Genomic DNA, 25,333 nt, shown 5'->3' on the forward strand with positions numbered 1-25,333 from the left:
ATAAAGGCAAAAGTTTTCTGTTTCCTCGTTCCTCCACGTGACCTTCGCAGCTTATTTTAAAATGCTTGAGTAAAGTTCTCGGTAGTTTCTAAAGCTGAAAACACCCGCTAAGTAATGCTTAAATCAATTCAGCCCGAAGAAACTCTGAGCTCCCCTTCATCACGCCTCTGCCCCACAGCGATCCTGACGTCCCGCCCGGCCGTACAGCGGCCCCGGCCCTCCTTTCCACAAGGTTTTAATGGGACACAGCCAGCCCAGGAGCCACCGGCGGTGCCGCAGGCGGCGGCGGCCGGGGCTGCAGAGGAGCCCAGAGCAGCTGCACAGGCACCACACGAGGCGGACACGGCAGCGCTGCCCCGGCGGCGACAGGGCAGGCCCGCTGCCCTTCCCCACCGCCTGAGAATGAGGGAGGCAGCGAGGCTGGAAAGGACCTGTGAGGCCATCGAGTCCAACCTGTGGCCGAGCACCACCCTGTCACCGAGACAGCGGCCCGGAGTTCCACATCCAGCCTTTCTTAAACACCTCTGGGCATGGTGACTCCACCGCCTCCAAGGGCAGCCCATTACAACGTTTAATCACCCTTTTTGTGAGCAAATTCCTCCTGACGTTCAACCTGAACCTCCCCCGGCACAGCCTGAAGCTGTGTCCTTTATCCAGTTCGCTAATTGCCAGGGGGATGGGACCGGGACCGGGACCGGCAGCGCTCGCGGCGTCCCGCCCCTATTGGCGGGTTCCGCTCACGTGACCGCGGGGGGCGGGGCGGCTCCCCCGCCCGCTGCCGGCTCGGCGCCTGCCGGGTAGCGCCTCACCCCCACTGCGCGCGCCACGTCCCGCCTCCCGCGCCGGCCGCCGGGCCGCGATTGGCCGCGACGGCGCCGAGCCGGCTGCCGATTGGCTGCCGGGGCGGGGTCGCGAGCGGCCGCGCGAGCGGCGGGTGAGGCAGCGCGTCGGCCGCGGTGGCGGGTGAGGCGAGGGGGGGGTGGCGGCGGCGGCAGCAGTGGCGGCGGCCGCGGCCGAGATTCTCCCCTTCCCTTTGGGCGGCCCCTTCCTTCCCCCTGGGCAGCTCCTCTTGGCGGGACCGATCCAGGGCGAGGGGCGGTGCGAGCGGGGAAGCTCGCCTGGAAACCACGTACAGGCCGCTCGGGGCGGCCCCGCCGTCCCCGGCCAGGGCAGGTGCCGGCTGGAGCGTGGAAGCGCCTCGGGGTGCTGGGCCGAAGCTTTTGTTCGTGCAGGTGAACTGCTGTGATGAAAAGGTGACAGGTCACGGGGAATAATGTAAATACAAGATCATGTGGAGATAATATGGGAAGTTTTTTAAGGACGCTTTAAAATAGAGAGTTGGCGTGTAAGTGGAAAAATGAGCCCTAAGGGGCATGGTGGTTTAATTTCTCTTTTCTGTAAACTTACGCTGCTTGCTGTGTGCTCCTTTAGTGATACTGTTGCCGTGCTCAAGTTCTTCTGTAATGGTCATAAATAAGTAACTTGCTGGGTGCGTCTTTTCATTTTGTTTAACGAGCTGTTGAAATTCCAAATATTGAGGGTGAGTAGAGTTTGAATGCTGAAATCAATCGTAGTGCATTGATCTCTGCCTGACAGCGTCAGCAGTACTTCATTAATATTAACATGCTGTCCTCAGAGTGCTCTGCAGCTCTTGTGAAGGCAAGACTTAAAAAGATTAAATTAATAAGAATTATGTCTTCTGATCCCCACTGGCTTTTACCTAGGTGATTAAAATGAGTCAGTCGAATTATCTGCGCATCGGGTCTAAAAGTTCTGGTTACTTGTTGCTGAATGCAAATAATGTGCTTTGTAGGGGTCACTAGGTAAAACATGATTGCTGTTTGTAGAACTCAGCATTGTTACACAGAGATATCTGCGGGGGAAATTGGACATTTTAAATGCTTTTTCAGACAAGTGCACCCTTTTGTTTCTAAGACTTACATGCTGTTATCTCTCAAAGCTGTAGCAGAGAGACTGACATTCACAGCAGCTGGTGAGGAGGTCTGTCTGTCTGTCCGGCAGGGAAGTGCAGGTGTTTGGTTGTCTCTGTCACATAATACCTTGTGGTCTGTAGGTGTTGAAGGGTTTCACTTACCTCTCAGTGGTATCACAGTGCACTGTGCAGGTATAATCATTGCTGAGCAAAGGCTTTTGATTAAACTAGTGCTGAAATGTGGATTTTTTTTTCTCTGTCCTTAGTTGACAGGATGGGATAGCATGAATGAAATCTGATTAACAGGGTTTTGCATGTTCAGGTAAATACAATGGGGCTATATTTTTAAGAAAGCTTTAGCAACTTCTGTTGCAAGTATGTATGATTTTCAATTCCTGCTTTACATTTCATACCAGTACTAGCTTAGATTGTCCCTGTAGTATTTACTCACTTTTATCTCTCCATATCTTTCCAAACAGGTGTTTCTGTTAGTACTGAGGTGCTCCATTATTTGTAGCTTCCACACCAAAAAAGAGACTCCTGGTTCTGGCTATATGACCTCTGCCAAGTGCACATTTACTTTGCTTGTAGCTGGTCTGTGTCAGTTTGGGACAAAGTCTGGTCCTTTATCCAGAAATTCTTCTGCCCATTTGGGTGTTGTGATAATGCGGTTTTTTGCTTTATCTTCCTTTATTACTTTTTAAATAACGTTTCTTTGTGGGTGTAATTTTATTAGATGGACTTGGGTCATATGGTAGCCTAAAAGACTGAGGAGATATGCTTGCCCTAGTTCTTGCTAAAATAAGGAGGAGCCTGGTCTTTTTGCATTTCATTTTTATGTGGCTGGTATTCCTTTGAACCTCTGCTTCTTTGAAAATTTTATACTTCTTAAAGTTATGCCTTTTGAATTTAGAGACTACATCTTTCATTTTTCAGATTTCATACCTTTGTTTATTCTTTGTTGAGGCTAATCTGCTCCATCAATCCCATTAAGTCATTCTCTTTTATGTTTGTAGGGACCTTAAGTGAATGAGAGAAACCTTCATTAAAAAAATATGAATATCATATTTCTTTTAAAGAGCAAGAACTCATGCTCTGAAGGGGACCTGGATAAATGCAACATTGCAAAAACTCAGAATTTCAACTTGAAAGCAGTTGCATCTGATTTTCTTTTAATTTTTCATTTGTAGGACTCACTAAAAAGCCTGGCAAAGGGCTTCTGTTCATATTTACTGAATATATATATATATTCAGTAAATATGAACAGAAGCCTTATGTGTAGAGATTCCAGAGCTTTTATATTTATTTAGTGAACTTTTTGTTATTTATAAGTGGTATTACCTCTCAGCTATGTTGACTTACTATTTGATATGAAAGTATTGAACAGAATCTGCAGAAGTGGTTGGGAAAAGTAGGGGCAAACAAGCTCCAGGTGGCTTGGAAATGTAGACCTCCTCATTTCTAAGGCAAGGAATTCCTCCATATTTCCATATCAGTAAGGAAGTTCTTCAGCATTGCTAATTTCTGGGTTTCATTGACATGAACCCATGAAATTCCAACTCCTTCATGCTTTATGCAGTGAAATGTAATTCTTTACTACTCGTTGGACATCTTGGTAATCTTGTCTATGAGTGCTGCTCATCCTTGTAATGGTTTTCTGAGGCAGAGCAGAAGGACCATTTTTTATGGTAATATTACTATCACTCAGGGCTCTTCATTTTAGTAATTGAGTTATGGAATTTTTTTTTTGAATTTAACTATTTTTACTGTAGGTAGCACCAAGAAGAGAGAGGATAAATACCACAAAGATCAGTATTTTAAAAGAGGTATTATTCTGTTTATTAAAACCAAAACATTTAACTTCTGCTTCTGAAAATGGTATGTATACAGGGCACGAGAGGTGAATTTGCTAATGATTTCATTCTTGCTGTCCAGCGGTTTCTTTTGGAATGAACCCTGTCTGTTCTTGGCACATAAACTGATTGTGAAATAGTTGAGTTTTGTGAAGAAAGGTATAGTGCAACATAGTCTGAAAGAAATAAGTATGAAGATTGCCTGGAGATAATCCTGTAAACTCATAATCAGATAAAAATACACTAAAAAGCATTTTTCATTTAGATAACAGATTAACTGGAGGTTGTTCAAACCTGGTGGTTTTCCTTAGAGCCACAAACTAATGAAGCTAGTCCAGGAACTGGGTGGTACTCTGTGCTCTTACAGATTGATTTCAGTCAATTTCTTCTGCAAGAACAGACGGGTCATTGAAAAGAGCAAGATGTCGATGACCCCAGTCTCAAGTACTTAGGCCACAAAGCAAACAATAACTTACAAAGTGAACTATAAATATTCGTTTTACTGAAGTAGTTGTTTTGTTGAATGAAGGCCCTTTGTGTTCAGTCATCAGAGCCTTGGAACCTGGAATTATAAAGGGTCACCTTAATATTTTAGGGCAGGATAAGTGTTTTGGACTATTTCCAATGCTTTGTGTCATCATGCTCCTTCTTTTATTCCTGGGGTTTTGAATCCCATTGACCAAGTTTCTGAAATTATTTATCAATATTTCAAGAATTGCTTTGACAAGTGAACTTTGCAAGGTGAAATTCACTAGATACTGTTGTCCTGGATGCTTATAACTTCTCAGCACTGTCTGTATTCCGTGCTAACACCTGTCTGCCTTACCTGCCACTTTCAGGTGAGAACGCTGAATACATTCTAACTATCCAAATCACACACTGCTCTCTTTCCTGTTGCATCATGGTTGTCTCTATTGCCTCTCACTGCTAATACATGTAGGACTGTTTTATGTCTGTGAGATGGAACCCATTTTGTAGCTTGCCTTTTTTAGCTTACTACTTCATATTTACACTATTCTGTCATCCTCATGTTGTGCTACTTTTTTCTACATCTGGTTTTGTGCTTTTAATTGGTTATCTTGTCAGTTTTTGTTGTTCTTTTACCTGTTTGCCTTTAGGTTTCTAAACTCTTGGAAACTTTCTAGACCTGCTCTGATTTCTTTGGAGGAAGTTCTAACACTCACTTTTCACTTCTGTCCAGATTGTCTTTATTGTTAGACTTGGACCCATCATTTAATCAGGAACAAAATCATACATTTTCTTCTCTGCCTGGAAGAAAACATGACTCTGACTTCTTTCAAACCTATGAGCTGGCTGAGAGACCAGTGTGTCAGGATACAGTCATTCCTTTTAGTCCTGTCACTTGCCTTTTTCAGCCAGCCCTGTCTTTGCAGTTGCTCAGCAAAACTATTACAAGTATTGTACTTTTTTGTACCCTAGCTTTTTCTTTTGTTTGAATTTGTCTTGATGAAGCTTTCTTTTTTCCTCCTTTGATTTCCACACTGCTTGTTGAACAAGTCTGGACTTTGGAATGAGGTGGAGTAGATCACATGTAATCACACCTTTGGAACAGGTTTCCCCCTTTAAAGGAGCATTCCTCTCTTTTGTGTCACTGCATGCTACAGTGGCAGATAGGGTGCCAAATCCAATGTAGGGCGTTGTATTCTTCCTGTTTTAAGAGCACTGCAGGTGCAGTGAGATCCAAGGTCCATACAGTGGGTTGTGGAAGGGAAGAATAACAGATGCCTGAAGGAATAATAGATCAAGTACATGGTGATGCTTCTCTAATAGACTTCTCCAGCATTCTATAAAGAAGTCCATGACTTATTTATGTACTATGAATGAGTGTAGCTTGTATTCATGGCTGTTTGGTAGCTAGCCCATTATTCTTCCCTATTGTTTTTCCTATAAACAGTTGTCATTTTCATTCTAATCTCCTGGTGTAAATTAATAGTTTCTTCTGAGCTTAGTCACAAACAAAAGAAAATCCTATGATGATGAGAAACTAATATCAACTGTCTTTTAAGCCTGTCTAAAAAAAGATAACTGTAAGATTGTACTGTTTCTGCCAAGTTTCCACAAGAGGTACGTTATTACTAAGGAACTGTAAACTGTTAAAAAAAACTTGTAATGGAAACAATGATGGTTTAACTGTAGGGCTTATTTGGCTTCTCCAAACAGCAGAGCTTTTCCATCTCCTGACTTTCCATCTTCCCAAGTACCAGTTCCTTGCTGCTGCATTGCTTTAGTCATCCCTGTCTGTATATAGAGTGACTACAGCAACACCATTGTTCATACTACAAATACGTTTCTCTGGGTGGATCAACAGAGTGTTGTTTCCAGCCTGCTACACAAAAGAAATGTAAACCCAAATCTGTAGCTTCCTTTCCTGGTTTTGGTGGCATACGCTTTTCAGTGGTGTCCAGGTTATGACTGGTGTAGAATGCAGTTAAAGAAAAAGTACACTATTTTTGCTAGAGGAGCAATAAAACCATCTTGAGTCATGTGAATGGAAGTGTATATAAACAAAATTTGAAATCTGTTTAATCTTATAAACTGCTTGAATATTTTCATGTCCTACATCTACAGTATTTAATGTAATTTTCCGGCATTAGTCATTTTTCCATGTTTCCTTTCTCTCCTTAGTTGTAGGAAAAAGGAAGGAACAACAAAGCTGTCAGAGAATGTGAGTCAGGAGAGGTGATCAGCTTTCTGCAGTCTGTTCCTGCATAGAATTGAGTTTTAGATATGAGTATGGCACTTCAATCTTAGTGCTAATCCCCATCTGCGGGCATTCCATAGGGCTTGATGCTCACTTAGAGTTGTTGAACGCCATCGTCTGTCCAAGATCAAGTGAGCAGTCATTTCCCCAACTTTTTAATTGTTAACTTTACAACAGCTTAGATTTCTTTCCAGTACCTGAAGGGGACTACAAGAGAGCTAGAGAGGGACTTTCTGCAAGGGCACATAGTGAAAGGACAAGGGGCAGTGGCTTTAAACTGAGAGAGGATAGGTTTGGGTTAGATATGATAGATACCACCATGAGGGTGCTGATGCACAGAAACAAGTTGTTGAAAAAAACTGTGGATGCCCCATTCCTGGAAGTTTTCATGGCCAGGCTGGATGGAGCCCTGTGCCAACCTGATAGTGGAAGGTGCTCCTGCAGATGGCAGGAGGGTTGGAACTGGATGACTTTTGAGCTCCCTTCCAACTCAGACATTTCTGTGAGTCTATAAAAACGACACTATAAAAAGTCATTGTTACCTGTATTAAAAAGTCATTGTTACGTGTATTAGATGCCTTCTGAACCTTTGCTTTGAAGTACAAGGTATTGGTGTCATCTAATATGTCTTTTATCTAAAGCTTGTTTTTTTAGGAATCTAGCAGTTTACTTCTCTAGATGTTCCACAACATGCATCTAAAATTCTTATGTGTCTCATTTCAGAACTACTATGGAACCTTGGCAGCCTTGTAGGTTTGGAAGGCTTAAATCCAAGTTTGGAAAGGCCTTTTCCAGTCCTGATGATTTGCTGGCTGAAGCGCTTAATTAGGATGGCTTTTGAACAAATTGGATTGAACATGGAATCAGTAAGTGTTTCAAATTTCCTTTATGTTTTCAGAAAATAAGGTATAGAAAGCACTTCATGTGTTTTAGTTTGTACTTATCTAGAAGAACACTTTAGGTACACTCAATACTGGAATGATTCTGCTATCCTGCAAAGTCATCAAGTTTATGACTTGAGCACTGAAATATTGAGTAATAAATGTGTTAAAAGTACTACGCAGTTCCTTGTGGTTCCAATAAACTGTTTGCTTTTTAAACATTGCTGTTCATGCTGGACTTCTGTGTGTGTGTTTTGAAGCTGAAGGAGAATTCCATCTTATTTCTAACAGTGATTAAAAAAATAATCTTATTGCTTGTTCTTACCTTGGAGATACAAAAGCCCCATGAAACTGAGATGATTATACTTGTGCTACATTTACCTCTTCTGTGCTATAGTTACCTCTTCTGGAGGTGTAACAGTACATGAGAGCAGCACAGCTGTGTTCTTTGCTGGGTAAACAGAGGAACAGACCTGCATAGCTCTCCTCTCAGAGGAGACTATATAGAGAGTTTTCTTTGAATGCTTAGCAGAGAGAGACAGAGAACTGCTACACATCAGCTGCTCTGTCACTGACCTTTAGGAAGCTATTTTGAGTACAAATATTGACCTCAGTGTAGTAATCCCTGTAAGTTTTTGAAGTATTTTAATGGGGAAATCCTAACAGCTATGTGCAGTATAAAGTCAGTATTATTGTGTCTCTGTATTTATCAGTCTTGGGAATCTATGGAGAGCAAATTGTTTATACAGTGTAAATGAAGATTGACAACAAGAATATGTATTTTAGGATTTTATTTGAATTTTGATCTGAGATTCCATGTAACTTTGAAAATTCAAAGTATGAGAATATGTTGCATTATAACACTACTAAATAAGGAAGGAAACAAGTTTTTAACCTTTTTCTCCCCATTCTTTACTTGTATCAAGCTTGTGATAATGCAGTTACGTTTCCAAATGTCACAGTGAAGAACTGATGCAATAGCAGCGTATGACTAAGTAGCATTTTGCAGACTTGCTCAGCCAGTGCTTCAAGTCAACAAGAAGTTGTGTGAACTTGGTTAGAGCAGTGCTGAGACCTCAGCTCAGCTGAGCAGGGAACTGATTTTACTTGAATCCCTTGTGGCACAGTTTGCATGCAGTGTTCTGGCAGTAATGTCCTGGCATATCTTGTATTACCAAAACTGAGTCACTCAGCATTTTGGTGCACCAAACCATTATTGTTGAAGAGCCCCAAGGGCATTTGGAAACCAAATATTTTTGACTGCTAGTCAACAACTTGTCTGTGGTCTGAGCAATATCCAGACAAGTTTTGCTGCTTGTTTAAAATGCATTGCATTGTGTTGGTAATAGAGCATGTAGTCTAGACTGTCTTGCTGTTGTGGAAGTACTTCTGCAGCTTATTAAGCCTTCCTTTGACTGGCATTATTTGTTCCAATGCTCCATCACTTTGAGTCTCTTGCCAACGGTTCTGCTTTAATCAGAATCAGTTGTGAATAATGAGACTGTATTACTGTGGTGCTGTTTGTTAGTGACTTGTTCTTGAAGGCCACTGATCTACCTGCTGTTTGCTCAGACATGTAAACAAACAGGTGATAGGCACAAATGTGAGGTCTTGGTTGAGGCAACCAAAATGCAGCATCAATAGACTACTCTGCATTGAAAAATTTGTGTTCAGCTTAGCAGTGTATTAAGCAAGAGAATGGGTTTTTTTTATAGAATGGAAAAAAAATAGGTCTGAGTGGATTCATGGCAAAGTTGCAGCTCTGTTGTGAGGATGTAGCATATGTGCAGTGCACATTTATTTTGTCAAAATTTTTACATTCCAGTAAAGCCAGAGGAAGGAAGAATAGAAATTAGAAACAGGCATGTTTGTGTGAAGTTTGTGAAATAATCTGGAGATCAATACCATGGAACATAAACTTTCCTTTTTAATAGAACCTTCAACATCTACAAGTAGTGATCTTTGCTTAGTATATTAATATATTCAGCTGTGTGTTATGCAACTCCCACAGCACCACTACAGCAATATTGCCATTGCCAATCAGAATAGCCTGGATTTTTCCTATTTTCTTTGTTGGGCAACCTTCTACCAGGATGTCCAGTTTGCTTGAAGCTATGATATTTTAAAAACTAAAGTCTGACTAGTAAATTCACATTTACAGCCGTAATTAAACACTGGCCAAGTTTTTAAAATTACCATCCAATGTTCTAATTGTTTACCAACAATGTACCCTGTGTTAGAGTCTTCTCATTATTATTCTTCTTGTTTGCATTGTTTTTGTTGCCTTTGCCTGTGCTGAAATCTTTCCCACCTCTCTCTGGGGTGTTTGCTTCTGTTCTGGCTCATTTTGTAGTATTCTCCTAGGATTAAACTCCCATTTTATTTCCTTTATAAGGCTGTTGTAAATACTAAATACAACAAAAAGAAGCAAATTTAATCCCTCTTGAAACAACATAGAGAAAATGTAAATTGCAGTAGAAACAGTTATAATGAAGCCTGGTGTGTTGAGCTGCTGTGGGCAGTTTTCTCTAGGAGAATCTATTTTTGTGAGGCAGGAGACAAAAGTTCCTTTCTTACAAAAATTTTGTCTTATTTTCTCCATTTTATTCTCCTTTGCTCTTTAATTTCACAGTTACATTTTCATATTTATTGTAGCTGCTGCTTACTTTCATTAAGAAGGATAGACACTATTCCTGTTAGAAGAGCTCCTAATTAAAAAAGAAAAAAAAATACTTTGAGACACGAATAACTATGTGACTTCAAGGATTTTTAATAATTGAGTGGCTATCTTGAAACCCTATAAAAAGAAGTGTTTCGCTGAATGTAGGTTCTTTATTGTCTTGAAAATTGGAATATTGTGTTTTTGAAGATAGTTTCAGCTCCTGAAGTCTTCTGCATTACCTGATTTATTGTTTTGGCTTTAGACTTAATCCAGAGGCTGTCTTGACCTTAAGCAGGCCTGGCTGTACTGTCCTGATGATGTGTAATGTGTTTGTGCCAGTTTGGGGATAGAATGTAAGGAGTTCACTGGGACAGAATTCAGTGTATAAACATTATATCCTACTCCAGCATGAAAGGAATTACTAAATATGTTTAGCAAAAGCATGGTATAGAAGAATAAGGGAGAGCTATTACAATATGATACAAAACTCTGTTCCCTTAACATCTGGCTTCTTTATTTTTCCCATGCAGGTGCTTTGGTCAAGCAAGCCTTATGGTTCATCTCGAAGTATTGTAAGAAAAATTGGTACTAACCTCTCTCTTATACAGTGTCCAAGAGTTCACTTTCAGGTACGTGTTCTCAGCAATTTAGAATCTGTTTCTCATTATGCTGATAAAGAGATTTGCTCATTACTAGAAGGTTTGTAAAAGTAGAATATGATAAACTAGATATAGGAGAATTACTTAACTTCTCTCTGCTTCCAGTTCAGATTTTTTCTAAATAAGAAAGTTGAAAAAAAAATAATAAAAGAGAAAAATTATTGAAACTTATTTATATAAACAGTACTTATAAGCTAGGCTTAAGAGCCATGTAAAGATAAACAGTATTAAAAATACTTGGGAAAATAAACAACTTTATCTGAAATCAAAAAATTAGTTACAAGATAACATGAGTACCTTGTTTGCTTTTGTTTAAAATATAAGACTTTGCTTTTGTTTAAAATACAAGGCACTGTGTAGGTGAAAGGGTAGGGTAAAGAGCAAGTGTAAAAGCTTAAGGAAGAGAAAAGCCATGCTTTCTATAATGAGTCTTTCAGGAGCAGATGGGAAAGTGGAAGCTGTTACACATAATCTCTTCAACTCTGGTGTTAGGGGTAGGGAGTGGATATAGAATTGGAGAAATTTAGTGTTTGAAATTCAAGCTGAGAGAGGAATGTTCCGTGGGCTGAGCAAGGGTGGGGAGTGTAAAGATGAATGGAGGGAATCAGCTGCCACACTTAAGATATAGTAATCTCCACACTGCTAAATTTTTCAATGTTTAAATTAATTTCTTTATCATAAATGAAATGTATGAACAATATTTAGACTTGAAATTCCAGTAGCAAAACCAGATAGTTCAGATTATCATAGAAGCCTTAGTGGTGTGATAGTAAAAGCCATGCTAACGTTTTGCCTCTCTTAAAAAATTACATTGAGAAAGCTGGGACAGCCATCTCACATTTCTAGTGGCTTGATGAAAAAAAAAATAAAGGAATGTGGAGTTTTGTGCAGGTGAGGACAACAAAGAGCGTGCTGGATTAAACTTTTGAATGTATAATTAGTAGGTTTTTTGCCAGCAAGAAGGCTACCTGTGCCTCAGATTTAGAAGGTAGTGAAGTCCTCCTGTGTGTCTGATTCTCTATGCTGTAAAGGCCATACAAGGGAAGATGATGCTCATTTGCAGGTAGTTAGCCTAATACTGACTTCTCTTAATATGGTACATAAAAGAAGACATTTCTGGTTTATGTTCTTGAAAGGAATGGTAAGATATATCTGGGGAATCTGTTCCTGATTATTTTTAGTATTTAAGCAAATAAATAAATAAATACATAAATACGTTTTGGTCTGGGTTCTGTTAAAATAAATATAATATTTGATTTTTTAGTCCTCTTAAAGAGACATTCATTCAGCTTTGTGTGTACACTAAGTATAAGCATTCACCTTCTATGAGATAAAAGGAAAGGATTCTGAAAACAGAAGTAGTTGTGAGAGTTGATATAATTAAAAATAGGAATTCCAAAATTTGAGCCTTGAAACACATTAAAGTTTATATGGTTTGTGTGGACTCTGTTTTATAAACTGCTAACATGTTAAGTGTGATGCTAACTTCTGCTCTTTTTGTCTTTATCTCAGCATTAAGATTCTATAGTGAAGTTCAATACTGATCTCGATCGTTTTCATGCTATTGCAACTGACACTTTCCTATAGCTGTCTCTTCCTCTTTCTTTCTTGCCAGCTTTTGCTCTATTATGAAAGGACCATGAGCTGAACCTTGCTGTAAGTCATTCTATTTAAAAAAACAAATCAAATCTTACTTGCATCATCTGAGGGTGCACGTATGGAATCAATGTTTCTAACCCCAGAGCATCAGGCTTTTCACAGGTCTGCATTTTCCTTACGATGAGTGGATGAGACTCATTGAAAGAATATCTCTGTAATGTCCATACTTACCTTCTAGCATGCTTTTGTTCAACTAGTCTGAAAAAAAAGAGTAGCCAAACATTTTGATGTTTGAAGTCTACTGACTCTGTGGATCTTGCCGTAGTCAACATTTAAATTAACTGCTAAATACTAAAATGCAACTTACATATTCAGTAAGAGGTGGCAGAGCTTATGTACCTTATGCACTCTATATGGCACGAACAAATGAAAACAGTTTCTCTAGATCTTTTGTATGTCATATTTTTAGATTTATATGTAGTATTTGGGAGAAAATAAAATTAAACATACCAGTATAGCCTAGGTAGATTCAAACAAACCTACCGTAGTGTCTCTCAAGATAGCATCCTTCAGCTACAGCATTTCTGTTTTAGTCCCATGTTTCTCCTGTCTGTCTGATGGATACCTGATAACTCAGTGGAAGTCTCCTAATAAATTGGTGTGCATGTTACAAACATCTGAATTTACTGGGCTAATTTGAAAAATCACAGCAAGTTTGTCTTACCTGGTGTTTCGAAATGTTTAATACATAACTGTATTAGTAATTTGAAGGAAGAGTTTTTATTCTGTTGTGTATAAAAGTGATTAAAAGTCTCTGTTCTGCTTGGCACTTTGTGGAGCAAACAGAGAGCAGGGAGCCTGCCCCGCGGCACGCTGCTGAGCAGCGTTTCCGTAGTGTAGTGGTTATCACGTTCGCCTAACACGCGAAAGGTCCCCGGTTCGAAACCGGGCGGAAACACTGGCGAGGCTGACTCTCAATTTGGGAGTTGGACTCGATGATTCTTTATGTGTCCCTTGCCGCTCGAGGTGCCAGAGCAGTACTGTGTGTGTGCAGCACACATGCACACGAAGGCAGAAAGACTGGGAAGGGAGAAGTGGGGGAAGCAACTACACAGTTTCCGGAGAGGCTACGGCACTGATTCTTTCAGTTCCTGCCATCCAGTAGAACTGGGCCTGTTTTCAGTACTCTGTTCTCCATTTTAGGTGCTGGCAGAGCAGTTGTTCAGGTTTTTTTCTGCTGGAATTTACTGGAGGATGGGGTAGTCACAGAGGTGTTCATAGGCAGGTGAAGGTTTTGAGAGATGGATATTGGCCTTTCACCTTTAAATTACGGTAAAAATCTTGCATCAACTTGAAATTCAAATTCTACTGCTGAGGAGGGCTTTGTTGTTTTTAGGGATAGAGAAAAGAAACATCTGTATATGGGGTAACAAGCAGATTCTGTTTACATATAAATATGAATTAAAATTAAGAAGAAACTTGTATCACAATATAACAGAAGGCTTACTACTAAATCTTGGATTAGAAGTTATTTATCTATGCAGGAATTCTGGCCATGGTAAATATATTCTTTACTGTTGGTTTAGAAAATTATTTTTGATTCAAGTATGTGTAGTGCCTTTATTTAAAAGTGGCTTCAATCTTTTAATGGTAATATTACTGCCAAAAAAATCTGTATCACCTGCAAAAAGTATCTAATGTATTATGGATTTTTGAAATTGCCATTAGCATTAATACAAACGCTGTGGTCCTGAAAATTTCTATTCATTTTTAAGAAGAAAAATGCCAAGGAAGCCTCAAACAGCAGATATCCTAACATGCAATATAGTATTCTCTAGACTGCTTTAAAGAGAGGCAGACTGTAATGGTATTAGGCACAACTGTTAATGTGATAAACATATTACCATCTGTGCTGATGCTACCTGGAAAAAACCCTGTTGTTTCCAAATGATCTGATGGTGCCAATATGCACTCCTGGGAGCTGTGATAAAGACTCTCATACAAGTGAGAGTGTGAGGTGAAGGCAACTAATCTCAATTTCTAAGGCTGTTTGCAACAACTCCCAGGGAAAAAACCAGCCCCAAGCTCACAACTTCTCTCTTCCTGAGACTTCTGTATCAAAGGCTACTACTAAAATATTTGTGGATGTTCTTCTGAAATGGTTTCACCTCATCCAGGCTGCAGTCCTACTGTGATAGGTCTGCTACAAATTCAGATTAATGCTAACATTTCATAGTAGTTGGCTCTTACAGAGTGAGGTTGCCTTGAAAACTGATCTCAGTGGTGATGGTCTGGGTGCAGGCTGCCCTTGCAGACTGGCACCTACTGCCACCATCTTTGTCAGTATTCCCAGCTCCTTGGCCACTGCAGGCCACAGGCAGCACTTGAACAGCTGCAACAACTCGTGCAGATTTGGCTGTGGGTTTGTTTGTAGTGTTGGGTTGACAGCTGGACTCAGTGGTCTTAGAGGGCTTTTCCCACCTTAAGGAGTCTGTGATTCTGTGGAATACAACCAAAGCTGGGGCATATATATATTGGAGATAGGGAACTCAAGGTGAAAGACTGAGCAGAGCAAATTCCTGAAAGTTGTCTCAGTAGCTTTTATCTGCTGAGATACTGATCCCAGGCTGCTCAGGAGTCCGGTGACTCTGAACACATGCCCTCATCTGTCCTGGGGAAGCAGCCAGTATTTCAAAATAGATTTGAAACCATTTTCTTGAGTTGTCACTGTGGAGCGAGTGTTGATGGTCGAAACAATTTTTCAAATCACCATTCAGGTCACTTAACTGGAAATTGAAGAAAAGTTCTAGACTCTGCATCTTGCTCACCTCTGGCTTCAAACAGCTGTAAAGCTAATGGCCAGAACCATGCTGGAAAATGGTCCATTTGTTTGGCATGTTGTAAATAAGATTGTTAGCACGTAATGTATAATGTTATGATTGCATCCTACCTCTCACTCAAAGTCTTTGTGATTACTGAGCTGGTAGAATTGGGTTTTTGCCTGGTTTTGGGGTTGGTTTGCTTGTTTGCTTTCCCCCCTGTGCAATGTACATACTTCTTATACAGAAGTTGTAGGGAAAGGGAAACTTTGGCAGAATTTCACTTTAAAAATAATACTAAATTAGAGCAAAATACTTAAGAAGTATTGGCAGCCTTAATGTCTTTTTTAACTACTGGTCATGAATATAATTTAAAAACATACTATTTGGGTTAGTATAGAAAACTGTGTGAGAATGTTGATGTTTGTTTGTCTTAAAGGTAACAATGTGCATTGGATTTTTAGTATTCATTAGCATCATGTGGTGGTGTATGTTGTTAGCCATGAACTTCTGTGAAGTGTTCAGCAGAATGGATTGAATAGTTTGAAGTCAGTGAAATTATTCTGGACTGAGCACAGGACAGAAATAAGTGTTTCAAGTCTACAGATGTGTTTTGTGCTTGTATGTGTTAATAGTTACATGTAGCCTCAGTAGAAATATTGGGTAACATAAATGTGACTTGGGCTGAAAGTATTGACTCTAAAACCTTCAATCTTGCCTTTAAAATCTAGCTAATTTCTCATGTCACGGAAGGAAACACTCCTGCTCACCTCAGAGAAGATGCAGTGCCCTCCTTTGCTGATGTGGGATGGATTGCTGAAGAAGAAGGTGAAGTCTCTACCAGGCTCAGGTATGTTTCCGGAATCTTCTCTCTGGACTTCTGAACTGAGAGGAAGAAACTTCACTTCTGTCCACTGAGACTCTACTGTGCATTATGAATTAACAGAGAGCACTTGAATGCTGGGAGAAGAGACAGAGGTAGGGTCTGGAAAATAGTAGAGGTTAGACTAATGGGATTATAAAATCAATATTTGTTGGAAAACATACAGGAGATTGACATTATACCAGGAAGACTCTGGATTTTATTTATTTAAGTATTGCAAAGAAATGTACACAATAGCTTCAAGCAGTGAAAATGTCTGCTGTGCTATGGCAAAATTGGTAACAGTGATTCTCCAATTCTCCTGAGATTGTCATTACCATGGGGCAGTGAACTGTACAGCTTCTCATTAGCAGCAATGGTCATTCTGGCAATCCAGTAATTGGCACATTGTTTTTCACCTTTCTGTTTAAGGCTCTGCAGTCTGCTGAGTACAGTGATAAAATTGTGGTTTGTGTTTCACATCTTTAATCTTCATAACAAAAACTGGCAGGGAAGCATGTGAGCACCTGTGTCCAGAATGCTGGGTAGGTACTGCTGTGTTGAACCAGGGGTTCTACACAGCTCTGTCACTGCATGAAACAGTTTGGCTGAAGGGATGAAGTTCTCTGTTCCATCCTACTCAGGTTGCTGCTCAGACTATGCAGAAACAAAAGTACAGTTCTGTAGTGCAAAGGAGATTTTTCTTCTAAACAAACTAATTTGTCAGAGAAGGGCACAGATTGTTGGCTTCAGAGATTACAGGAGGATACTGCAAAGCATAGCTTTGAAAATAGGTTAGTAATGACCTAGATGCCCTCCAACATGACTTGTTACAGTGAAGCTTTGCATAACAAACATTCTGGCACTGCCACATTAATTTCATAAACTCAGAGAGGAGTCACAGAAGTCAGCACTTGCTTGGGAAACACTGTTCCTGAAGTCTGTTTGATAGGAAGGAAATTAACTGTCCAATGCTGCTTTTGTTTGCACAGAAGTATTTTGTTTAAGGATTGAACTGTAAAGCTCTTACATTTAATGGAGACAACAGGGAGAATGGCTCTATGGTGCTTCAAAGAACCTACTGTGAAAGATATAGGACTGCATTTTTGCTAAAATGTCTGCATGGGAAGGGGGAAGCAGGGACAGATGAATGTGGGATGGGACTAAAATAATCCTGCAGATACACAGTGACCTTAAGGCAAACAGCTTATGATGGAGCACAGGAAGTGAATTACTTAGCAAATATGACTATTTCAGTGTGCACTGTTTATTACATCTGTGCACGGTATTAGTAGTGGAGCTGGTATGCATTAGGTGTTTTCCAGGCATTTGAAATTCTCCGTTTCGACAGGATCACATAGGTGTTACTGTTCAATATTTATCCACTGTAAAATTTAGTAAACAGTCTTGCAGACAGAGATTTTTTTCTGTGAATACAGTTTTATACAGGAAACAACTAAATGACAAATCATTTTTCCTCTACCCCTAGTCAGAGTAATAGTGCCAACTCAGGCATAGTATTTTTCCATAGTGTTAGATTCTAGTCAAGACATCTCTATTACTGCTCTGAGCGGAAAATACCCTTTGTTGTTTAGCTATTCCTCTCCTTTAAAGAATTTCTGGCAGGCAGGTTTTAAGGAGTGAAGTGACCACTGGCTTCCTTCCACCTTTCTTAGAGAGAGCAGGGAGGTGGCTGCTATAGGAGGTGTCCTCTTCTCAGCTTGAGTTGCTCTCTATTCCTGTCTAGATAACACCACCTAAATTTCAGCATCCATGATAATATTCAATTCTCCTTGATCAAATTTCTGCAAGGTGTGCTGAAGGTTTTTGTCAGTGTCATAGAAGACTTAAATGTGTGTCTAATCTTGGTTTGATGTGGTCAGAGCACAGGGCTTGTTCTAGCCTTAAATCTTGGCTCTTCCTTTAGGTCTAGCACAGCTGCATTTCTAACATGATGAGCACCCACAGTAGCTCAATCCACTCATCCAGAGTGATGGGGCACTTGGGCTGAGTTAGCCTGGAGCCATTCTACCCATTTCAAAAAGTCCTTTTACCAGGCCCTATTCCCATTCTCCTGTTTAAATAAACAATGGAATCCTGGCATGCCTGAGAAGTTTGGAGATTAACATCAAGGAGGATTGAGGAGTTAAGTATGTGGCCACATTTTGTGTTTTAAAGTTTATGATGATTTGTTGTCGTCAGTCCTTATCAGTTCTACTTACAGAATCATAGAACAGCTTACATTGGAAGGGACCTTTAAAAGCCATCTAGTCCAAGCCCTCTGCAGTGAGCAGGGACATCTTTAACTGGATCGGGTTCCCAGTGCTGCTAATATTGGAAAAATTTTTTTTAAAATTTTTTTAAAATTCAGAAATCCAAACAGTACAAAAAAATGTCCTGGGGAACCAAGAGACTCTTCTTTCTCTTCTTTCTTCAAAGGAATCAACTGCAAATGGCTTTTGCTGCCCATGGGGAAAAATGGTAGCATTTAAGGGAAGAAGAATCTTAATTCAAATGAAATGTACAATAGGTTTGAGGCAGAGAAATAGATTGGGACGGGAGGAAATGTATTCCTTTTTTTTTTTTTTTTTCCTGAAACCAAGGGTTCTACAAAATGTTGTCTGGGAGAAGAGAAGAAACACAGTTCATGATGCGAAGAGAAAGGATGTGAAGCTCTTATTTACCTTAAACTATTTAAGGTTTTGATGGAAGTGATTTGTATAAAAAAATTCTGAAGTCAGGTCTTCAACTTGTACCCCTGATTTGTTGGTAACATCGCTTTAGTCTTTGTCTATTTCAAAGTCCTTAGAACATGTTGTGATATGTTTGTTACAGGTCAGAAGTTTGGTTAAAAACAACCCAGCCTCCTCTAGGTGAAGCACACCATTCCAGGAAGCCCCCACTCAGACAAACGTCCTTGCAGAGCCCGGCGGGAGAGGAGCCAGTGCCCAGGATTGCAGTGATGGCAAACGAAGAAGCAATGCAGAAGATCAGTGCCCTAGAAAATGAACTGGCCTCTTTAAGAGCACAGATAGCCAAAATTGTAACCTTGCAAGAACAGCAGAACTTGACAACAGGTACTAAATTTGCTGCACTCTTAGTAAAAATTACTTCATTAATATATTCCTTTTATAATTACTACTGTGTTAATTCTTTTTTTCTGAGATACTGCAACCGAACACTTCTCCATATTGTTTTGGTTAGTTTGGCACAATAACCAAGGGGTACAGAATAGGTCTTGAAGACAAGTGACTTGCCAGATTTTCTGTATTTTTTAGTATTCCTAAAGTCGTCATGTTTGTCTGTAAATCTGCCAGAGCTCTGAATCTGTGAATGAGTAAAGAAGTATTAAACAGCTTTCAGAGCAAAGCTCATGATAAACATGATGGCTTAAACCAAACTAAAAGAATGTAACTTAATTACTGACACTGAAGTCTTTCCATTCAGTGAGGAAATAGGCTCTCTGATATCATTAAGTATTCATACAAGATGCTAATTATGCTTTTGGAATATGTAATATACATCTCAAGTAACAGAAAAGGCAATTAATTGTTTACTGCAATAATCTCTGGGACCAGACACATTGTCCATATGGAACCAAAAGTGGTGCACTGTTTCTGGTAGTAAACAGAATCATTCTTTTCCTGGATTTCTTTCTCCTCTTTCCATCACCTCTGACTCCTTTCAGTTTTAAGTCTTCAGAGATTAGCAGGAGAGGGCCCTTGTCTGCTGCAGATGACAGGCATTTGGTTGTCACTCTTTCCTAAGGTCACTTAACAAGTACAGCTTTGCCTATGTTTGTGTATAAAATCATATTGTGATTTTTCAGATGCTCCTTTAGCTGTTAACTGATAGGAGTTACTTTATTGTTCCTAAACTGCTCATATTCAAAACTATGAAACAGTTTTAAGGATCACCTGGTTTCACTCTTGAATTTTAATTATTGGGGGGAGGGTGGGGGCATGTGAAATAAGTATAAGCTTTTTTGTTCTCCCCCTTTACCTCTATTTAGTAGGGAAATTAAATTTTTATTTTATCATCTTTATCTCCCTCTTGTGGTAGAACGTGGTAATGATGCTGTATGTTTTCCTGCAGATACACAGAGTAGACTCTTCTGTTTTATTTCTATAAATACCTTTACACCCTTTATACTCCAAGGCTCAAAACTCTGGTTTGATCGGATTTTTCTCGGTTTTTTTAAAGGTGAAATTAAACAGAGGTTTCTTCATTTATTTGTCAGGTTATTACTGTTACTGTATTTATAACAAATTTTTACCTAAAGCATACATGGAACTCAAAATCAAGATTATTGTGAGAATCTCTGTGAGTAGAGACAGATGAGTAGCTGGCCTAAAAATCCTCAACCTCGGGCAGCTTCAATTCAATAAGCTTCAATTTAAGCACTGTTTGAGCTCTGAAATTTGCATTGAAAAATCTTGTATGGTAATTTCTTACTTGTGATGATAAGTAGGGAGAAACACTGCTCCTGTGTCAGATTGTGACTGCCAGCTCAGTAGCTGCCTCTGAGAAGAAAGGGAAATACTGGTAACATCAGGGGCAGAACATAACCAGATGTCATGGAATCTGTCCCACTGCAGTAAGGACACAAATGCACCTGGAATTAGGACTGCAATGTCAAAGGACACTTCTAACTTTTCAAGAAGGATTTTTTAGCTGAACCTGCTTAGGTGGTTTAGGAGTGAAGAAGTTACAATCTAAAGGTGGTAGAGGGGACTCAATTAAAGTTACTACAGTGATTTTCTTACCTGAGCATTTGTGACATGTGAAGGGTAGTCACAAGTAAACTGACTTGCATTGCATGTTTTATTTGTAGTTGGGCCAAGTCCACTTGCTTCAGCTGCTGTCCCTGTTGCACCTCCATCACTGCCACCACCTCCTCCTCCTCCTCTGCCTCCACCCCCTCCCACAAGTCTGGGTCAGAGTAAGTCTGCAATTGATCTCATTAAAGAGAGGAAAAACCAAAAAATGAACGCTGGCCAGGATGTGGTGGAAGATGGGCCAAAGAAGCCTGAAGTACCAAACATGCTAGAAATCCTCAAAGACATGAACAGTGTGAAACTGCGCTCGGTGAAAAGGTAATAAATGTCCATATACCAAGACTGGCATTAATGATTTGGTTTTGTGACTCAAAACTATTTCAGGGTGAGACAGATGCTGATACAATTTTCTTTTCTAGATCCTTAGAAGGTACAAAACCTAAAGTGTCTCAGCCTGCAGATCCAGCAACATTAATAGCAGAAGCTCTCAAAAAGAAATTTGCGTATCGATACCAAAATGAAAGCCAAGGTGAAACAGAAACAGTGATTCCAAAGGCTGAAACAAAGACACAGGCTGAGGTAGTGCTGGTGAGTATTTTGATTCTGAACACATCCTTCAACTAAATTATAGTTGTGCAAACCAACGTACATCTTTCTGCTAACATGTGTAGGCGTTACACAAGTTAGCATCTCATTTGTTAGGTCCACAAAACCCTGTGAAGTACTGCTGATATGCCAGGACTTTGGGCAATGAAATGTTTGTAGTGGCAAGTCTTAGTATTGTGTACTGTCTTGGCCCTAGCTTTAAAAAGTCCTGTTACAGTTTTGTTATTTTTTTAAAACAAAAATGTTTTCTGTTGCCACAGCATCTGATATTCAGAAAACCATTGCTAAGGGCTCACATCGAATCCAGTCTGAACTGAGTTGCCTGTTGCTACCAACCTTAACCATTCAGCTGGTGCAGGTGAAACTTTGAAGCAAAATCAGGAAACATATCAGACATTCCTAGGGATTTGGAAAATAAATTGTTCAGAATGCCTGCTGGATCTTGGTTCTTTGGTTATAGGGAGTTTCTTCTAATAATTGGAAATGCTGAGCATATGAAAGCAGTTTCTTTATAGTGTGAGAATGTTAAAATGAAACTGTATTTGAAGTCTACCTCCTGGCACAAGTTATTAATGGCTTCTAGTTTATTTCAGATAGATTTGAATTTGGTTTTTAAGCAGTGAACATTCAAAATACAAGTCTCTATCAATGTACACTTAAAAGCCAGCCTGGTATAGATCAGTTTTGTTTGTCAGCAATCCTTGAAGCCTTGTGCTATGGAACCAGAGAGGATGAGTAAAGAGGGGTTTTTTTCATTTGTGCAATCGAAAAAATGTATATTAAAGTCCAAAAGCTGGTTCTGCTCTGAATTAAGTTTTAAGGAAAATAACATTTTGTTGCCACAAATCTCAGGACTTTTGAGTACCTCAGCTAATTAATGTTGACTTACTTGCCTTTTGGCCTCTACTGGTTTATTTCTATAATGTTCAGGCTGTTCTTCTCAAATAAAAGGCTAGATGTTTCCCAAGAATTAATCCCATTTCCTCAGCATCTCTGGTGCATTAAGGAGAAGAACACAAGTTGGCAATATTTATTCAAACAGGGCTTTTTCATTATTTTCTATTTTTGAAATTTACAATCCACCTTTTGAGGTAAAAGATCATCAAGTTCTCAAGAGCTAAGAAAGCAAGATTTTCATTAAATAATAGAATGTTGATCCATAAGGAGCTAATAAAATCTGTCCATCAGTTACTTAACAGTATCTAACTTTGTTAGATCAGACTTGTATGACAGTTTTGAAAGAGACTTGCACAGAAACACAGGGTAGAGTAAGAGCAGAAGCACTGTTAAACTGCTGCTGGAATACTTGGTTGTCAAGGTGTAGGGACAGCTGTGTCTATCTCATTTCACTGTGCTGGAGCAAACTGCCTCCAGCCCTGCTCCAGCAGGTCGTTGGCTCCCTCCTCTGAGCAATTTCAGCTGTTGCTAATGCAAGTTTCCCCTTACTTTGTGACACCCACATACAGAGAAGCAGGTGATAAAGGAAATTATTTCTGCCCAGGTTCTGCTTTTACTACTTGGATGGATAAGTAGTTCAACAAGGGGTGTGTTGAAAGCAATCTGAACATGTTTCTGGTTTTCTTTCCAGTTTGGACCACACATGCTGAAGTCTACAGGAAAGATGAAGACTTTAATTGAAAAATCTTAGTGTTAAAGATTATTCTGCAAAAGACTGTTAAGCTGCTTTGTATAAAATATTTTATGTTGCAAATAGCACTAGTACTGAGAGGTCTTTTTTTACAGCCCAGAAAGATCTAATGTGAAATGCAGAAACGAGGCACTAAACATGTTTGTATGTAGGTGATTTATCAAGGGGAATAAATTGGACCATTATACTCAGGTATTAATTTTGTATTCAAGCTTGGCTTTCCACTCAGATTTATGTGATGGATTTAGTTCATTAACACTAAGTTATATATACAGCATTTTTGTGCATAACTGACCAGCTTAAAAATTTGTGTACATGTTAATAATGATGGTGATACATCCTTAAGTTAATACCAGTTTTATGTGAGCTCTACCTATAATTTGCACAACATTGTGTAATTTTGTACTGAAATCTTCATGTTGAAGTCTTTCTTTTAAACTTAACTGTAGCAAATTTTTAGCCCAAAGAAAACCTGGAGACACTCTGCTTTTTACTGACACAAAGTGAAAACTTGAACCTGCTGCAGAGGTCCTAAATTTAAAAAAAATCCCTAAATTATACATAGTACATTTTTGTGCAGCGTTTTTTGTTTGTTTCACCTCAGCTTGCAAGGGTAAGGGAGTAAAACGTGCTTGCATCATCCTGTGGCCATTATCAAGAGTAAAATCATGCTGTGGGAGCCTCTGTCAGAAGGTAGTCAAGGGAATTTGAAATAGGCAGTAAATAGCAGATTAAAATAACAAAGAGTATGTGTTAGTGCTGTAGGTGAGAAAACAAAGGTACAGAGTACTGTGGGGTGCAAGTTGCCAAAAGCAGCTCATCTGAGCTGCTCTAGGAGATGCTCATGGACACCTTCTGCCCAGCTTTGCTCCCTGGGTAGGTTCCTGGCAGATGGGGCTTGCACAAGCCCTCCTGGCCCTTTTTGCAGGGAAGAGATGGGATAAGCTGTTGCCTGTGGCCCATTTTCCAGGGGATGCCCGTCTGATGCAGCAGCTGTTTCCTGCCACACCTGTACCAACCACCTGAACTCATGTTCTCCACAGGTGTAGAAAGGCTCAAGCTGAAAGTACAAGTCAGGGTGAAAAAAGCTGTTCAGGAACCAAGAGCTGCAGCTGAGGTGCACCCTGAAACACAGCCATGGTTTGCTCTGACCATGGATGAGCATTGAAAACGCTGAGCTTGGGTATTTTTGGTGCTCTAAGCTGATCCCGGCTACTGGGACAAGTACAACTGCCTCTGGGAGCTTCTGTTTGCCAGGAAAAGACAAAAGCAGCACTTTTTAAATGAAGACAGATGAATGGCTCTGACAAGGTTACTGAAGATGGGGAAGCTTTGCTGCTTATAACTGGAATGTAGGTTGTACATGGAGGAGCTTTGTTTTCTGGTGTGGAACTTGAAATGGTGTTAATACGTACACAATGTAACTTCCTTCCAAAGTGCTCTGCCATCAGTCCTACTGATTGGTCACTCAATCCTTCCGTTCTTTTAAGTGCCTTTAAAACACCTTGGTGAAAGTTAACGTTGGTTTTAAGTTTTGTATTTTATGCTCTATTGTCACTATATAAAATTAAAAGCAGATAAAATAAAGATGCCATATTTGATTTGTGGTATTCTACAAATGATAGCAGCCACAAAAATGGAAGTTTCCATTCTGTTACAGAGACTATAAATCAGTGTAGTGACAACCTCCTTGTAGTGCTCCTCCAGGGCTGGTTTGCTTACCTTGCTGCACAGCAGGAGTAACAGGAGGGGTGGCTGTGAAACAGCCCTGCACTGTTAATTCAGCTGCATGTTGGTTAAACAAACAAACAAACAGTGGTTCTCAGGAGCCAGTGGGGCATTTATGCCTCACCACAAGGATAGCAAGAAGGGACTTGTTCAACAGCCTCTCTGTCCCCTGGTACACTCCGTTCCTCTGGCAGCCCAGTTAAATCATTAATCTGTAAAATTCAAGATGTCACTTGCCTTGTTAAACCAGGCTAAAGCATGAGAATCATCCACACCAGACACTGCTCACCTGAACTGGGGTATCCAGCACCAGAAATGAGGTGAGCTTTAGCAGTGATATGAAATTACTGCAGAAGAAATGTCATCTGTGCCAGAAAATCACTAAGTTGCCATCAAATAACTTATCTTCCACTGTACCTTAATGTGTATCTTTTTCCTTGAAATTGCACACAGTGCCACTGCCCACAGAAAAACACCTCAAGTGCTCAAACTAAGGCCACCCATGGAGGCTGGGCCCCCTTGGCCATGGCCTGAGGCCCTCAGTTGTGTCTGTCTGTGTCCAGAACAATGCTGGGAGCAGATC

The 25,333-nt window shown here is 40.0% G+C and overlaps 1 protein-coding gene and 1 non-coding gene across 5 annotated transcripts; both read left to right on the forward strand.

Moving 5' to 3' along the window:
• The first annotated feature begins 906 nt into the window (after positions 1-906).
• Positions 907-23,433, forward strand: MTFR1 (mitochondrial fission regulator 1). Of its 4 annotated transcripts, none has more exons than XM_030943552.1 (8): positions 907-934; positions 7,232-7,374; positions 10,582-10,680; positions 15,860-15,978; positions 18,826-19,067; positions 20,825-21,086; positions 21,188-21,356; positions 22,963-23,433. In XM_030943552.1, the coding sequence occupies exons 2-8, from the start codon at positions 7,309-7,311 to the stop codon at positions 23,020-23,022; spliced, it is 1,017 nt and encodes a 338-aa protein (XP_030799412.1). In that variant the 5' UTR covers positions 907-934; positions 7,232-7,308; the 3' UTR covers positions 23,023-23,433. The 4 variants fall into 4 exon arrangements, with proteins under 4 accessions (XP_030799412.1, XP_030799410.1, XP_030799409.1 ...); XM_030943550.1 differs by having other exon boundaries at positions 922-963; XM_030943549.1 differs by lacking the exon at positions 907-934 and adding an exon at positions 972-1,253.
• TRNAV-AAC lies at positions 13,195-13,267 on the forward strand. The gene has a single exon. It is a non-coding gene; the product is annotated as a tRNA-Val (tRNA).
• Positions 23,434-25,333: the final 1,900 nt, after the last annotated feature.

This window comes from Camarhynchus parvulus, chromosome 2 (genome assembly GCF_901933205.1).
Source record: "Camarhynchus parvulus chromosome 2, STF_HiC, whole genome shotgun sequence".
Classification (NCBI taxonomy): domain Eukaryota; kingdom Metazoa; phylum Chordata; class Aves; order Passeriformes; family Thraupidae; genus Camarhynchus; species Camarhynchus parvulus.

What these genes read in the sequence shown, in the direction of transcription:
- MTFR1 (XM_030943552.1), top strand. Translation starts at nt 7,309, where the DNA reads ATGATTTGCTGGCTGAAGCGCTTAATTAGGATGGCTTTTGAACAAATT. An exon ending in TTGGATTGAACATGGAATCA is followed by an intron (nt 7,375 to 10,581) that starts GTAAGTGTTTCA and finishes TTTCCCATGCAG; the next exon opens with GTGCTTTGGTCAAGCAAGCC. An exon ending in GTCCAAGAGTTCACTTTCAG is followed by an intron (nt 10,681 to 15,859) that starts GTACGTGTTCTC and finishes TTTAAAATCTAG; the next exon opens with CTAATTTCTCATGTCACGGA.